General features: G+C 42.0%; 1 protein-coding gene and 1 long non-coding RNA gene across 2 annotated transcripts in view; one reads left to right on the top strand and one right to left on the bottom strand.

Annotated features, from left to right (window-relative positions):
- Nucleotides 1-16,314, top strand: part of LOC120838970 — a 23,445-nt gene extending 7,131 nt beyond the window's left edge. Inside the window, exon 4 of the long non-coding RNA XR_005715212.1 lies at nucleotides 16,234-16,314. This is a non-coding gene — a long non-coding RNA (uncharacterized LOC120838970). The remainder of the gene's footprint in view (nucleotides 1-16,233) is intronic.
- LOC8031676 (vesicle-fusing ATPase 1) overlaps nucleotides 5,609-16,488 on the bottom strand; it is a 42,258-nt gene continuing 31,378 nt past the window's right edge. The window contains exons 18-20 of the mRNA XM_029978436.3: nucleotides 16,292-16,488; nucleotides 9,424-9,475; nucleotides 5,609-8,483 (exon numbers count right to left, since the gene is read on the bottom strand). Coding sequence (XP_029834296.1) covers nucleotides 8,412-8,483; nucleotides 9,424-9,475; nucleotides 16,292-16,488 — 321 coding nt within the window. The 3' untranslated portion in view covers nucleotides 5,609-8,411. The remainder of the gene's footprint in view (nucleotides 8,484-9,423; nucleotides 9,476-16,291) is intronic.

Genomic DNA, 16,488 nt, shown 5'->3' with positions numbered 1-16,488 from the left:
CCACGTGAGTTCCTTCAGCGCAGCGCGTAGAAACCGCGTCACCGCGTTTCATTCGAGAACGGCTAATCTGGAATTTTTGGAGGCCCTATCATCCTTTCCGGTAGCATGGCTACCGGGTATTCTCATCGTTACACGGACCGCCACCGTTTTGCTCTTCGGCTAAAAGGCAGCGAGCTGTGAAGTTACAGGAGTCCGGCCACAAAGTGGAGCGATATGCAGAAGCGACAAGGGGGAAACAGTCGAATCGAACACGGTGGAGACGAGAGAGCGCAAGCGCCGATTGGAATGGGTAGAGGCAAAGCGCCGGCCTCCTCTCCAGCATTCGCTTCGATGGAGCCGCAGTCTCCATCGAAGACTTTTGATGAGGTGAACCATGTCTTGCACCTACTGCGTGATTCACGTTAAAAAATCCAGTTAGCGGTTGTACTGCACTGGCTAAATTTCTCATCTACAGCTAAGAGACAGGTCACCCGTTGAGGCGTACCAACATCAAGGCTGTATAAGCAGAAAGGAAGACAGGACCTTGCAAAAATTGTCACGAAGTGGGGTTTCTCCTGTACTTATAAAAAAATAACAACTCTCGGATCCTTTCTGTCCGTCGTCAGGAATACTACAGGGCTCCAATTTGAAACCATTTTTTTTATCAATGACGTATCCACTTGTGCGCAATAATATCAAACATGTTGTCATCCGCTAATATCGAGCTCTTTTCGACTCTTACCTCGATTTACGACTGCGGCCTTCGGCGTGATACATTGCATATTTGGACTGTTGTCGGGAGAACTGTTTAATCAACCCAGAAAAACTAAAATCATGTCTTTTAATAAAAAAAAATTTTAAGAAACACGTGAAATTGTACAAAAAATCGTGAGGGTGCAGGCGAGCTGGTGAATATTAACCATGTTGAAATTAACCTGAGACTCGGGTAGAGAAGAAGCATCAAAACGTATAAGGGACAGAAAATAGACCGGACGACGTCGTCCGGTCTATTTTCTGTCCTTTCAACGTTTTGATGCTTCTTCTCTACCCGAGTCTCAGGTTAATTTCAACGTGAAATTGTGCCGTATTTATATTCACTTGACGGTAAGTGTATTACAAGAATGTCAGAGATTCGTGATCTGGGAGTGTACTTTGACACTGCTCTTTCGTTTGGCTGCCATGTTACCTACATCGTCTGTTCCGCATTTAGATTACATGGAATGATAAACCATTTAACCATAAATGTTGTCAGCTTTGCTCGCTTGCTCCGTTTATTTGGTTCTATTATCAGATCAAGAGTCGGTTTTGGCTCTGCGTTGTGGAATTCGCAGAGTGCACGTTACGCAGCCAAAATAGTCACTTGAGCGACGCCTTGTATGGCAGGTACCTTGGCCGAAGGCATTTTTACAACTATGACCTTCTGCCTGATAAATTTAGCTTACAGTGTCTATCCCCCAGAACGCTGTCGCGCGGCGTAGCACTTTTGCACATAGTTCACGGGGACATTGACTCGACGCTTTTGTGTACAGTGAATTTGAATGTACCAACCCGTATTAACAGGAGAGCTCTTCCTTTTTATCATCACAATCAATATATATTATCACCATTAACAAGAATGCAGACATGTGTAAATAATCTTGGGCATGAACATTTTGATATTCTTGACAGCTAAGAAAATTGGACGAGATTGTTTTCCGTCATTAGCTGTGTACTGTCATGCTTTGTCGCATGCTAGTTTTATTGTCATTGACATTTTTAATTATGTATAGCCGATTACGTTTTCTAGATTTTTCAATGTGCCACGTTGTAGACGGTGGGTTGTTTTCTTGGCACAAATAAGGGCATGATGATTATGATGATGATGAAAGAGATGGGAGAAGCTTCCACGTTACTCTTACCCAGTCACCGACTGTCTTTGTTCCTTGCCCCGCTTTGTCCTCTCTCCATTCAATCACAGCGAGTAGAAGCGTCGAGTAGAAGCGTCGTCTGCACCTCGCAGCCTTTGCTCTGACGTCCCCGCCGCCGCTCTTATCTCCTCCTCTTCCCCTAGTTTCCCCCGTAAAGTCGTGTCACGGTCGCTGGCGTGTTCTGCTGGCACGGCCTAACGCACTGCTCTCCCTTACCGACTCGCGCCGGTACGCGTCTGGGATACGCCGCGCACCAACCATCAGGCTCCTTCAAGTTCAGCACTAACACATTTACAATTCTTCCTTCGATGGGACATCAAGCGCGATCGTGACCTGACACACCGACAAGAGGTACCAACTAATTGCCACCGTAAACTAGGAGCTTCGTTGATCGAGGGAATGTACGAGCTCGCGCCTGCCAGGCCAGCAAGGCCAGCCAGGCCCACGTGAAGTTTTTCAAACCGAGAATTACACCTGTTGTTAAAAAAATAATAGAAAAAAAAGAGTAGACTTTTTTTTTTGTATATAAAGACAATTTTAAACGGAGTAATATTAAGCGGCGAAGAGTTCGTTAACTCTGTCAGCAGTGGCAATATCAGTTCGTCGAATGACGTTTCGCTTGACTGCTTCATCGACACTGCAACGTTTCATTAAAAGATGCCCACGTTCGTTTCATTGACACATCTTGCGGCATTTCGTTGATAGCTTCTTTCAGTGCACATTGCCACGGCTGCCGGCATCCTTATGGTAGCCTAAATTGCTAAACCCTTGGTGGTTCCGACGAGGCTTGCCGTATGCTGGAGCTTGATATTATAATTTACAACCAATTTTACCCTCGCTTCTCTCCCTTCCGATCCCCTTCGCTTCAAAACCTAGTCAGATACAACCTACCGTAAAATCTCAAGAGATGCCCCCCGCTCCGAAAGGTAACCCACCCCCATTTTTGGCTTGATTTGCTATTTCCTTTTAAACCCCGCAAGATAGCCCACCTCTAGTAATCATAGTGTTTGGATCAATGATTGCTGACTGGAAGTACAGTTATCTTTGCTTCACTGCCCTTGCCACTTCGCGCAATAACATGTTTGACAAAGATGATATCAAACTATAGCATTTTTTCAACTTTTCTTGATTGCACACCGAAAGTTATCCCCCTCCTTATTTTCACACAATTTTCTTTCGATTTTAGGTGGGCTATCTCTCGATTTATTACGGCATGAAAGACAGTCGGAGGGGACAATGGGTGGAAACTAGGAACGATGAAGTGGAGATGGCGACATCCTTTCCACAATGGCTATTCTCGTGCGTGCCCTTTTCCCTCTCCCCTCGCACTGTCTTTCTTAGGTTGTATCCGACTCGCAGATATGTTTTTGCTCTATCAGGGCCACCTGGTTGGTCCACTATAGTCCATTATGGTTGCGGAATACTTCCAGTGAATGAAATGAAACCAATCCAAAAAAGAAAAAAAAAAAACAATTGTGCACGAAACATCGCTATATTTTGTTGCAGGTTAAGAAAAGCAGGAAAAACTCCTCCCGCAAAGCCCTCCACTTTAGTAGTATAGCGGTAGTGAATGCTGGAGAGAAGGCAAGGGAGAAGGCAAGACCACTTGCCTCCCCTCCAGCATTTGCTCTGCTAAAGTGGAAAGAGTGAAGAGCCTTGTGGAAAAAGTTTGTCCTGCTTTTTATTTTTTTTTTAACCTGCAACAGAGTATAGAGCATGAGTTAATGAAATGAGTTTCCACAAAACATCACAGTGTCAACAAAATGTGTGTCCATGAAACGTGTCTATGAAAAGTTCACGAAACGCGTTTCGACAAAACGATACACACCCCTCCTTAAGCATATTGTTTTGCACCGGACCATGTGTTTGTGAAACATCACACAAACAGCACACTGGTTTTCAATGTTGGAAATGTTGCTATGATCGAGCGTGCCATTTGTCAATGGAATAAAAGGAAATTGCATCTGTCTGAAGCTGTCAAGTTGCACCGGATCCAAAGTTATGAGCTTGAGGGCCACTAACGCGTCCCAGATAACTGCTTTTCAAAACAGTTACCTTCGAAAGCTAAACAGGATAAGTGCCTGCTCAGAACCGACAGAATAAACAAATTCCTAAACATAGAACAAACATTACACTAATTTAAGATGCTATACCCTACAGACATCTGCAAAAATAAATTTCTCATGCCTTCGAAATGTAGCGGACAAGAATTGTAACAACATGTACTACACTGGTTAGCAACACAAAAGTGAAGATCAAGAGGCACTCGGGAAACTGCTTAACGAGATCATAGAGATTTCAAGAGACATGTTTATATACAGCCACTATAGTTCTAGGCACAGACACAAAACAGCCAAAGGCCTCTAATCTTAACAGCATAAACATGTTTGCAAATACGGTCTCTGGGTGCCACCATCTTGCTGCTGGGGCACCAAGTTATTATGATTATGGCCGAGCCCAAGCACACCCCAAGTGAGCAAGACGGCCAGAGCCCGGAGGCAGTACTTCCAACATGTATACAGTATATGTCTACTACTGTAATAGAAGGAACTGTCTTGTAGACTCAGCAGAGAAGGGCAATTGATATATGTATATACCAGTGTGCACACCAATGGTGACCTCTTTGCCCAGCTACACACAAATGTTACGTGGGTGGCGAACTACTGCCCCATGTCAATTTACTCTTAAAGGGATACCCCGCAGACTTCTTCATGGTCCCCGATTTGCTTGAAATTTTGCTAAACTCGCCACACAACATCGCCAAAATAGTATCCCAAATATTGTGTAAAAATACTTTTTTTTCACGAAGTTATTCAATTTACAATTTTTGTCCTCGCCATGTTTTTCAAACTGAAAGTCTCTACTGGCAACAGCGAAAATGTGACGTCAGTGGAGGTGTAGGGGTTCACCCTTTGGACTGTAGAATTTGTTCCCAACTGATTCGAAGCAGTTTCATGGTGTCAAATGAATGCTTTGGAAGCTCGCTCAAGGACCCGCGCTTCAGCACGGAACAAATGATTGGCATATTCTATTTTTAAAACTGCTCGCCCGACTGGCAAGCTGACCTTCCACTGACGTCACGGCACTGAAAAGGGCGGGTATATTTGAATGTTGGTTTTTGCATCATTTTCATTTGCCGATTTCGCAATAACCATTATAAATTTCACGATACTAAATAGCATACCAGAAAGGGTAGAAGCCGGGGAGTCAGAAAATATAGTTAGCTCAAAAATCGGCGGAGTACCCCTTTAAAGAAAAACAATATTGAAATGAAGTTTGAACATACTGGAAGTACTAGCGTTTAAAAATATTTAAACACTGTTGAGGACTCGAAACATAGTATCATCTCCTGCATTGCATACAACACAATGCATCACACAACAAAACTCTAGGGAAATTAGTTCCTCAACCATATTGTATACTCACATGTTAGTTATGTAGGAACTGCATGTGCCCAATAAACGAATGGCCTGTTACATAAACAGCAACTTTTCTAAAACCACTCATACAAAGAAAACTGGCATTTCAATTCCTAGAACTTTCTATCCTCTTCTCCATCATGTTTACATTTGTGCCAGTTCACCTTCACTGTAAGTAGAATTCGATTCCAACCAAGCTAGACTGAACATACTGCTGAAATCCTAGTGCCAACTGCTTTTTCTTTTGTATCCTAAGGCAGAACACAAATAAGTTGCTTCAAAATTATTTAACAGATCTACATAGAATTTTTGAAAGCTTATTTATTACCAAACAAAAAGTACACTTTTAACAGACTACCCGATACTGATAAATTTTCGGATATTAGATAACCTTTATTTTTTTCTCCAGCAGCACTTTTTGCTAAAAACGCCTTAAAAAAAAACAAAAAAAAGTCCACGTGTTTTGAGAGATTAAGTACTTTTGTATTTTAGCTACTCACTAGGTAGGATCCACAGGTTTAACCCTTTCTGGTCATTTAAAAGGAATGTTCGAAAATTTCCCTGAAGTCAGTTAAAGCATTTAAAAAGACGTTTAATTTGAAGCCTGTAGCATCCAAGGGTGTTTTTCGAGATGGGTGAGCATGTCCGTGTTAACTCCCGAGGCAAGAGCTTGCATTAACTTATACAGTCCAAGCTCATTACAACAGATCTGGTTACAACAGACATTTGGATGTAACATACCAATTTGTGAGGTTCAGTTGATTCTCCTCCACATACCATTGACTCAACTGCATATCTGCAAACAACATACTCCAAAAACTTGGTCAAAATCAAGGTCTGTTAAAAAGAGCTTAGACTGTAATGCTGAAAAGAGGGCACAGGAGCATATTCAAGGCACTTTATGCACCTGGTGCTCAAGCCTTTTACAATGCTGCAGTAGAATCTACACGTAAAAGGCCAGAAAGGGTTAAATGAGACCCAGATAATCACAATGTGCCAGCATATTTGTTTTCAACTGCGCCAACCAAGCAGAAAAAAAAAAAAAAAAACTACTCTGGTTCATCTCCCGACCTGACACATCATACATTTATACCTCAATGAAATACTAACCTTTTCTTTGTTACAAATATGGCACATTGCAAAAACAGATTCTGCAGCTTGGGCACTGTCCACTGTGTTTACACCTACAAAATGGAAAATGGCTTACTTGGCAGAACATGAGTAGTAGCTGTGTAGTCTAGCAATCAAGTAAAACATGTATTTCACAATAATTACCCACAGAAGTTCCTCCAAATCCAATCTCGTTTACAATGTCACAACCGATAACAATATATTATACACACAACAGCATACTGTAATTCATTGAACATCACTTAGTAATTCCAACATTCAGCACAACAGGAAACAATGAATGTGCTCCATAAACAGCCTGCTTAATGAGAGCAAAAATATTACTACCTTTTGATTGGGTCTTTCTACACAACCAAGTTCCGGAAGTTTCTGTCGGTATTACAGCAGATAATTCAGTCAACTGCATTGATGCCCACTCCCATCTTTGTAAAACGGCATTCAAATTGGAGTTGGATTAAATTCTCAGGGTACAAGGCCAAAGCACCAAATGGATAAATCTTCAGTGAGCATGGGATCAGTGTCAAACATGTCATGACATAGCAATGCAAATGGCCCAGAGACTGGCACACAGGCATACAGCATGCTAACATTCGTTGAGTTGTATTGCATCATACCATTTTATGGTACGCTAGTCTATCACAATTATCATGCTACAAGTAAAATATAACAAATTGCCAGCAACAAACTACTGGGAACATCAATTTAAGCTATGTGGAAGCTTCTCCTAGACTATGAGGGCTAAAGCTAACAGCAAAGATGTCTGTTACAGCAGATCTGAAAACTGACAAAAGCCTGTGCAAAATGTAAGGAAAATATGTCAATTGGGATATATGAGACATTAAGCTATTCAAAGATATGGAAATATAAAAAAATAGAGCAACCATTTTGCTATCTGAAAATAAAAGCAAATACAATTTGTCACAAAATGGAAGTAAAGAATTGCACAAGGCATTCTAGCTTTTGCAATATTCATGTGGAGGATGCTTGAAATTGTTCCAATTACCCACAGCAAGATCGAAACAAAAACTAAATGTAGAAACAGCTCTTTTAAAAACGATATAGATTATATTAGAATGCAAATCGGGCCACAAAACAAGGAAAAATGTAATAGAGCGTTTTTTTTTATCCATTTATTTGTCTTTGGTCTCTCACATTTGGAAATCATGTAGACGCCCTTTAAATGAAGCCAATTTTTGCAGAGGTGTACAGAATGTTCTAAACCTAACTTGAGTTCAAAAGCTATACACATCTGAGAGCAACTAACATGAAACTGACAAGAAATCTACTCTATAATGGTATTAAGCTAGATACAACACAAAGATCAGAAATGCCCCCAGCAGTGCCAGAGAAACATTACTGGTAATTCAAAGTCTGCATGTATATCCACTTAGACTACATTAGGCCTGCAGGGTGATCCTTGAAAATTATTTCGCTTGAGAAACCATGAAAAAAGAGAGGAGATAAGCCATATTTCAAAGCTTTAACGTTTCTGCAAGATATTACCAAAAAAGGGTTTAAAGAAAATTAATAACTACCCTAGATTGTCAAAAGAGTGAAAGTGCCTCAAGCAAAACTAACAAAAAAAAAAAGCTATACTACACAGTAAAACCATTGGAAAGTACTAAGCAAAGGAATGATTGAAGTATAGTAATGTTATCTACCGGGCAAGTATTACTTGTAAAAAAAATTCAAAACATTCTGCTCGGTAACAACCAAACAAAAAGCTGAGAGCATTCAATTCTTAATAAATAATGCATACAAAGTAGATAGAACCTATTCCTGTATATTATAATACTGTACCAAGGCCAGCAGCACATCCGGCAGACAGTGGAATTTCACGAGAGTAAATCTTAATGTTTGCAACACTGTTTGAAACAAATTGTGTTGACAACAAGTACAATTTCAGATCCCCTAGAAACAACAAGTAGTGCATGCATGGCGGGAAATTGCTGATTGACAGGTGCAAAAGGCCCCTTTATTTCAGTTCTAGGGCTCCTTCTTCTTCCAGCTTGCAGATGAACTTTGTCACTCGGTACTGGGATGCAGTCTGAGAAACAAACACTCCATTTCACTGACATGAAAACTTAAACTAACTACTAAACATCTGGTACATAGCATCTCATAATAAAGAAAATCAGTGACAACTAGAACAAACTAAGAAAAAGAAGGACTAAATTTAAAGTTGCATGTGGCAGATTTCAAGTATAGTTTGGAAATAGTAGTTGGGTGCCTTCACATCTGCAACTCAGAGCAGCTGCACGATCGGCTAGCCCCATTGAGACTCGCAACCACTGTGGTTCACGCTCCGTGCAATCGTCGAGTAGCCGCCACCAAGACGCTTCTCATAGGCTCTAGGGAGCCGCCGTCGATTCCATCCTTCCCGCAACAGTACGGGTTCGCGTTTTGCTGCTTTCCCATTTCCGCTGCCTACAACTACACATTCGTATCTTCTGACATCGAAAAAGGAATTTGGAATATTGGCCTGGGTCCTTTGAAACCATAAAATGGAAACACAATTTCTACATCGACGTGCATTTACTCGAACGATACGGTACCTACATGATCAAGCTAAAAGTGGCACTGATTTGCTGTCGGGCCAATGTCTTTTTTCGGGCGCTTGTTCAAATCGAGGTGCTGCTCGTTATAAAAAATTCATTCGCATGCATCAGAGCCGCAGCGGAGACCACCATGGCAGCTACTGCCAACTGAGGAGTGTGCTGACATGTTGGTCGCGTCTCTCGAATGGAACGCCAGACATTGACTGGACGCCAACAAATGCAACACGTCACCACGTCACTTCCGAGTACCGCTGATTGGCTTAGCAGCTTGGCGGCTCGGCGACCGAGCTGAAAAACTGGTTGGGGAGAGACTGCTCCAAATCGGTTGCTCCACGACAAAAAAAAAAAAAAACTATTGTGCGACGGCTGCGAGTTGCAGGTGTGAAAACGCCTGAATCTTGAGGTCACCGAATGAATAGAATATGTCACCTGACGAGCCATGTCCACATAGGCAAGCAGCTTCTTGATTCCAATCCAGATACTAGAATCGAACAAACAACAAACGGCAGTAGTTAAAAAAAAAATATTTTATAACAGTTGTGTTCAAATCTTTTCTACAATTCCTTTTAATATCCTTGATAACAATTCAGCACTGCTATAGAAGAATCATGCCAGAGGCATAGCAAATTCTTGCCTACTACTATAAATTACACTAAATTTGCATTTTTCCAACTTTTGTAAACTTTCGAAGAAACAATATTTTCTGACCACAACTACCGTATTTTCCGGACTATAGTCCGCACCTGGTGTATAGTCCGCAGAGGCAAGTTTGGGGTCAAAAATGAAAGTTTTTGCTTAGATAGTCCGCACCCGCTGCATAGTCCGCACCCAGTGCATAGTCCGCACCTGGTGCTTAGTCCGCACCTGGTGCTTAGTCGACACGAAATTCTTCTCATACACGGCACACCTTGACATATATGTTTTCCTAGCTCACAAAAAAAGCCTATAATATACATAAATTATAAATAACATACTCTTTTATTCACAAAATCCGTCCCGTCTCGTCATAATCATTGATATCGAAAAACATAATTCCTATATAGTCCGCACGCGTAGATAGTCTGCACAGCCAGAAATTTCAACTTTTAAACATGTATAGTCCGCGGACTATAGCCCGGAAAATACGGTAAATGGATTCGTCAACCCCACATATAAATTAGGATAGACGATTTAATTACAAGCTAAATGTTTGAAAATATTTTCAGTTTGTGCAATTTTCTCAAATTAATTCCACAGGAAATGTAAGCTGATCATAGTGTTTCTTTCAGAATAAACTGGGGCTATTACAGTGCTAACCAGAGAGGAAATCGGACAAATTTTGTACTCCGGGGTGACAATTTTCTGGGGCATTTCAGAAAAAGAGAAGAGTGTGCACGCACAGAGTCGATCGGCACTCAAGATATGCAGGTACACGAGGGCCCACAGCTTTAACTTCATTGCCACAGAAAGTAGTCGCCCAGTATAGTAATTTCATGAAACTGTACCAGCATAATTCTTCATTTATATTTTCATGTATTAGTCAAAAATACTGCTCCAGTAAGCACAGCTATAAGAGGCAGCTGATTATATAAGGTATTTTGGGTACAAGTAAGAATTTGAATGAAGATTGTGCTTATGGGCTGGTTATGACGTCTAGAGTGTTATGAAAAACTGTTGCACACGTTCCCTTGGTGCCCAAAAAACACCTTGTCCCTCACAAGGAACTGAACTGCAAACCTCTCGCTTCGTAGTCTGGTGCTCTACCCAAGCACCAGTGCAGCTGATTCTTTTTTTATACATACACACATGTCTTCATTAGTGCATGAGCAGAGCTGTTTGGACGAGTCTCGTAACAGTGCATCGATACACTTCTGGTCACTCCGACAAAGTTTGTCACGAAGATAGAAGCTGCCGCTATATGCGCCACTGTCGAAAGGGGTGCGGTGAATGAGCCAATTGAAACTCACTGTGACCACTTACAAGTAGTTTTATAAAAACAATCTCGTAAACTAACATTTTGTTATGCCTGTAATTGACCATTGTACGAGAGCACCAGTCATTCCTTATTCATCTCTAACAACAGAACTTACAGAAAACAATGCTTTCTCGAGAAAAAAAAGAGCCAGTCAATTGAGCTCACGGGATCGTACATCGTCCACTAGATGCCGCCACTTGCAGAGCTGAATTTCGGTGGTCGTGACGGTATTGAAAAGTCATTTCAAGACAAGAAAAAGAAAAACGAGAGATGATATTGTTTTTTGGAGATTGTTGCAGATAAGGAAGTTTGAGCAGTTGATTGAGTGTGTACAGGGCCAAAGACGCGTACATTAACACGAAACACCTAGATTGCGTCACCGCAATCTAGGCGAGGCTAATTCAGAGTGGGTCCAAAATTCCGATCACTCTTCTTGGTTGCCAGACTCCCAACAGTGGTGGCTAGATGGGTGGCTCTCTGCGTCCTTGTTGACACCAGTGCCGCGACACATCCACTAACAAGCTCTCCCATAGTGTTACAGAGAAGTTTCGCGACCAGAAGCATACAGAAGGACTCTGGTGTCGTTATAGCTGCTATGTACTCACACTGCCACCGAATTTGTTGCCCCAATGTCGGAGGGGGTCCTGTGATGTCATGTGATCACATAAGCTATATAGCTATGCAATCACTATAGGTGTCATGTAATGCACCAGTTACATGATCACATGATGTGAGCACATCATGATTTCACATGACATGCTCATGTGACTTTATACGACATCACATCACTTCACGTGACATTGCGATTTAATGAGAAGAATTTGCAACTTACCTCGATTCTTTGCACGAGAGATGCAAAATGCACTGCACATAATTTACACATGGTTGAAAAAAACCCCGAGACTGCGGGTAAACGACACAACACTAAAAAGTCTCTAACACAGCTGAAATTTTTATTTTCCAAACCTGGTTATATAGGCACTTCGATACAAAAGAAAAAAGGGGGGAGAGGGTGAGAACCTCAAAGAATGCCACTTTCCACCAACGTAACCTCTTGACTAAACAACAAGGACAACAGACTCTGCGTCACGCACTTCACTTATCTTTGACCCCTCGCTTCCCGACCGCCAAACACACTGGTAACCCCAAGCCCAGTAACACATATACAAAAAAGAAAAAAAAAAAAAAAAAAAAAAGAAAAAGGAAAGAACGACCCATCGTCCCTTCTACCCGAAAACCGACAGACATAAACCTTGAAGGTCAGAACTTTTCACAGCCTAAGAAAACGCCGCAGTTCATTGTCCAACCCAAACGACGGCTTATTAACTGCATTCCCGTGACCTAATATCGTTAATGACTCTTTTATCAACCGCTTATGATCATCTTTTTCCCTCAACTCTACTGAAGTTAGATGCCACAACGGTACACAGTTTCTACATTCGATAACATGTTTTGACACTTCGGAGTACGGGTCTCGTTTCATTATACAACGTTTGTGTTCCATCATGCGCTCATTTATACAACGTTTAGTCTGTCCAATATAACAGAGGCCACAATCAAATGGTATCTTGTAAACGACACCCGACGAACATTCTACATCCTTTTCTCTGTGTTTTATCGTGCAACCTGAAACAGTTGAGGCAAAAGGGGTCAAACGGCTCAATCTATAATCTGTAGAAAAGGCAGTGCCAATATTAAACCTGCTGGCTAACGCTTTGATGTTGTGCGAAATTTTATGAAAATATGGAAGGTGTGATGTTCAACTATCAAAACCGACGGAACGCATTCTTGCTAACGGCCCTAAATTTTGTGTAAATATAAAACCGTCCAGGATGGATATTGTATCTGCGATTCATACTGTGTCAAGTGCCGTCTCTGACCCGGCGGTAAAAACTGCATTGATAACGTCTTCTTTAAAAAGGATGTCGGATTTGGTTGACGATTCGTACAAAAGCGACCGGCGGGACTTCAGCAAGATCGTATCGGTCAAGAGGGAATTAGATGAGAAAGATGTAGTACTCTTAGAAACCGATAAGTCGGGTTTGTTTTCAGTGTTACCAGTGTTGGAGTTTCGAAGGAAATCGGACGAAGCCATGGCGGGGTTGTTTAGACCTTTTGACGGTTGTTTGAAAAAGTCCAAAAGAGAAATTGTGAGGGTTTGTAAGGACGCCGATCTAACAGCTTTGACCACCAGAATTAATAATGTTTCTAAAGACACGTTTGGCATAAATTTTTTCCTTAAAGATCATAAGGTAGATCTTCCTCTAAGAGTAGTCATAAACGAGAATGGCACATGGCAGAAAATAGTGTCCTCATTTCTTCAGAAAACTCTCACGATCTTGGATACTACCGTATTTATTCGAATATAGGTCGACCTTTTTTTTTTCGGAAATGTTGTCAAAAATTAAGGGTCGACCTATAATCGTGACCAAAAAATTTCGACCTAATTCGCGACCAAAATTTGAAACCCTACAGAGGGTATGGAGCTATCAATCACCTAGCCGGCGTCGCGGTAGAGCCGCGCCGCTTCTTGTTTCAAAAAGCTTTTGATGCACAAAAACAACCGAACAGCAGCAGCCGACAGCCCGTGGCCGCCAGCTACGGCTCTCGCGCACATTCCCTCGGTGTCGGGTTTCGCCATCACGCCTGTAGCGTTCCCCTCGCTGGGCAATGAGAAGGGGAGGGAGAGGAACGCGAGGCGCCATGCACTTTGCCCAGGCTCCTATGCGCTCCGCGCCCCATTCCTCTCCCTCGCAAACGCGCACAAAATAAAAAAAAAAAAAAAAAAAAAAGGATGTACTTTAGTTTGTTTTTTTCGGCGGGTCGCGTGTTGCTCACGGGGCTCGCAGCGTTGCTCATGTCTTTGTATTTGGTCTTTCGTTGCTCGCCCGTCTCCACCTTCTTTCGTTTCTTCTTGTCGTCATTTTACAACGGTGTCAGTGAGGTATTGTTGCCAATTTGTGAGGATGTCTACCAAGCTGACGAAGCTTCGGACGATATGTCCGGAGTTCTGACGATGAATAAGTTTTTGACATCGCCCTGTGATTTAGCTGAGAGTGCTGTAAATAAAGGTTTGTTTCTTTTGCCCTAACTTTCCCCTGTTTCCTAAAAAAAAAAAAAAAAAAAAAAAAAAGGTCGACCTATATTTGAATTATTTTTTTTTATTCTCGGTGGGCTCAATAAATAGGGGTCGACCTATTTTCGTGGTCGACCTATTTTCGGGTAAATACGGTAGATCCCCGTTGTCACTGCGTTGTTCTGATGATTTAGTAGCTGAATTGCAACCTTTCCACGGAAAGAGGTGCACAATCTTTTCACTTGACATAAAAGATCTGTACTATTCTTTAGAACCTAAGACGTTATTGGCTAGGGTCAGCAGCTTTTTGGAAGAACATTTGGTCAGTTTCCAGTCGCAATCGGGGGTATCTGTTCAGGATGTTCTCAAGATTTTAGAAGTGTATCTAGCTTCTACGGTTGTGCAACATAATGGTCAAAGTTACATTCAGCAACAGGGTGTGTGTATTGGTTCGGCGGTAGCCCCAACTCTCTCGGATATTTATCTAAGAGACCTTGATCTGCGTCTTCTAGAGTCTTTTAAACATAGATCCCCTAAGGAAATTCTGGTGAGGAGGTACGTAGACGATATCTTGGTTTGTTCGACAGATGGCTCCTTGGCGGATTCTTTGGAAAAAGTAGTGTTCGAAGCAGCGCCCGAATTAAAGTTTTCGCTAGAGAGACCGAATGACGACCGTTTACAGTATCTCGATATTCAACTTAGGAATAGTTCAGGCCTTTGTTGGAAGTACGGAAAGTTCGCAGCAAAACCTCTTCTTCCTTTCAATAGCTGCCATTCTAAACATGTCAAACTGGGAATAATTCGGAATCTCGTCAATTCAACAGTACAGAAGTCATGCTCACATTTTATTGGCTCTTCTCTTCGTCGACTGACAGAACGTTTCGAGGTTGCTGGATATCCACAGGAACATATTTTAAGGCAGTTGATGTATATGATATGTCCAAAGAAGTCAATTCGGAAAAATCCTAGGCCTTCAAAGCGAGTAGTCCTTCCATATTTTCATAAAATTTCGCACAACATCAAAGCGTTAGCCAGCAGGTTTAATATTGGCACTGCCTTTTCTACAGATTATGGATTGAGCCGTTTGACCCCTTTTGCCTCAACTGTTTCAGGTTGCACGATAAAACACAGAGAAAAGGATGTAGAATGTTCGTCGGGTGTCGTTTACAAGATACCTTTTGATTGTGGCCTCTGTTATATTGGACAGACTAAACGTTGTATAAATGAGCGCATGATGGAACACAAACGTTGTATAATGAAACGAGACCCGTACTCTGAAGTGTCAAAACATGTTATCGAATGTAGAAACTGTGTACCGTTGTGGCATCTAACTTCAGTAGAGTTGAGGGAAAAAGATGATCATAAGCGGTTGATAAAAGAGTCATTAACGATATTAGGTCACGGGAATGCAGTTAATAAGCCGTCGTTTGGGTTGGACAATGAACTGCGGCGTTTTCTTAGGCTGTGAAAAGTTCTGACCTTCAAGGTTTATGTCTGTCGGTTTTCGGGTAGAAGGGACAATGGGTCGTTCTTTCCTTTTTTTTTTTTTTTTTTTTTTTTTTTTGTATATGTGTTACTGGGCTTGGGGTTACCAGTGTGTTTGGCGGTCGGGAAGCGAGGGGTCAAAGATAAGTGAAGTGCGTGACGCAGAGTCTGTTGTCCTTGTTGTTTAGTCAAGAGGTTACGTTGGTGGAAAGTGGCATTCTTTGAGGTTCTCACCCTCTCCCCCCTTTTTTCTTTTGTATCGAAGTGCCTATATAACCAGGTTTGGAAAATAAAAATTTCAGCTGTGTTAGAGACTTTTTAGTGTTGTGTCGTTTACCCGCAGTCTCGGGGTTTTTTCAACCATGTGCAATGTACACCAGCTCGTTTGCGCCCTTACTTTTTGTTCACATAATTTAGCTTCTCAAACAAGTCTAAAAGCCTCAAAATGTCAAAAAAGAGTTCTAAAACCGCTAAAGGGTCAAAGAGACCAAATATCTGAAAAGTGCAAAAACATCAAGAAGGCCAAGACACAGAATGCATGCTGCATCTCTCAACTTTATAAAAAAAAAAAAAAGTATCAAGGTAAGTTTTCTTTTTTCCTTTTAAACTGCCTTTTTAATGTGCCACCCTTGAAGCATGACAAAGGGCAGTTCCTTTTTTCTGTTAAATACTTGCAAGTTTCTCTAACTATGGCACATTCAACTCTGAGCACCGTACCGGACAGGGCCACTGGTGGCTGCCAGGGCGGCGATGGCCCAGGTCAGAGGAACTGCGAGACTCACCGGCGTCCCTCGAGCTGTCGTGCAATGCGGTCCAGCTCTTCCTTGGAGAAGCAGTCAACATCTTCCAACACGGCCAGGACATGCTGCGCTTGCGACAGGTTGGGCACCCGCATCACCGCCGTGAAGGAGGTGCTCATGCCCATCTCGTCCAGCACTCCCTTCAGGCTGCTCGTACACAGCACCAGCAGCTTGCGGCC

The sequence above is a fragment of the Ixodes scapularis genome, unplaced genomic scaffold, assembly GCF_016920785.2.
Source record: "Ixodes scapularis isolate PalLabHiFi unplaced genomic scaffold, ASM1692078v2 PGA_scaffold9__187_contigs__length_104089568, whole genome shotgun sequence".
NCBI lineage: Eukaryota > Metazoa > Arthropoda > Arachnida > Ixodida > Ixodidae > Ixodes > Ixodes scapularis.
Note: the sequence above shows the minus strand (reverse complement) of the source record. Positions and strands in the feature narration are given on the sequence as shown.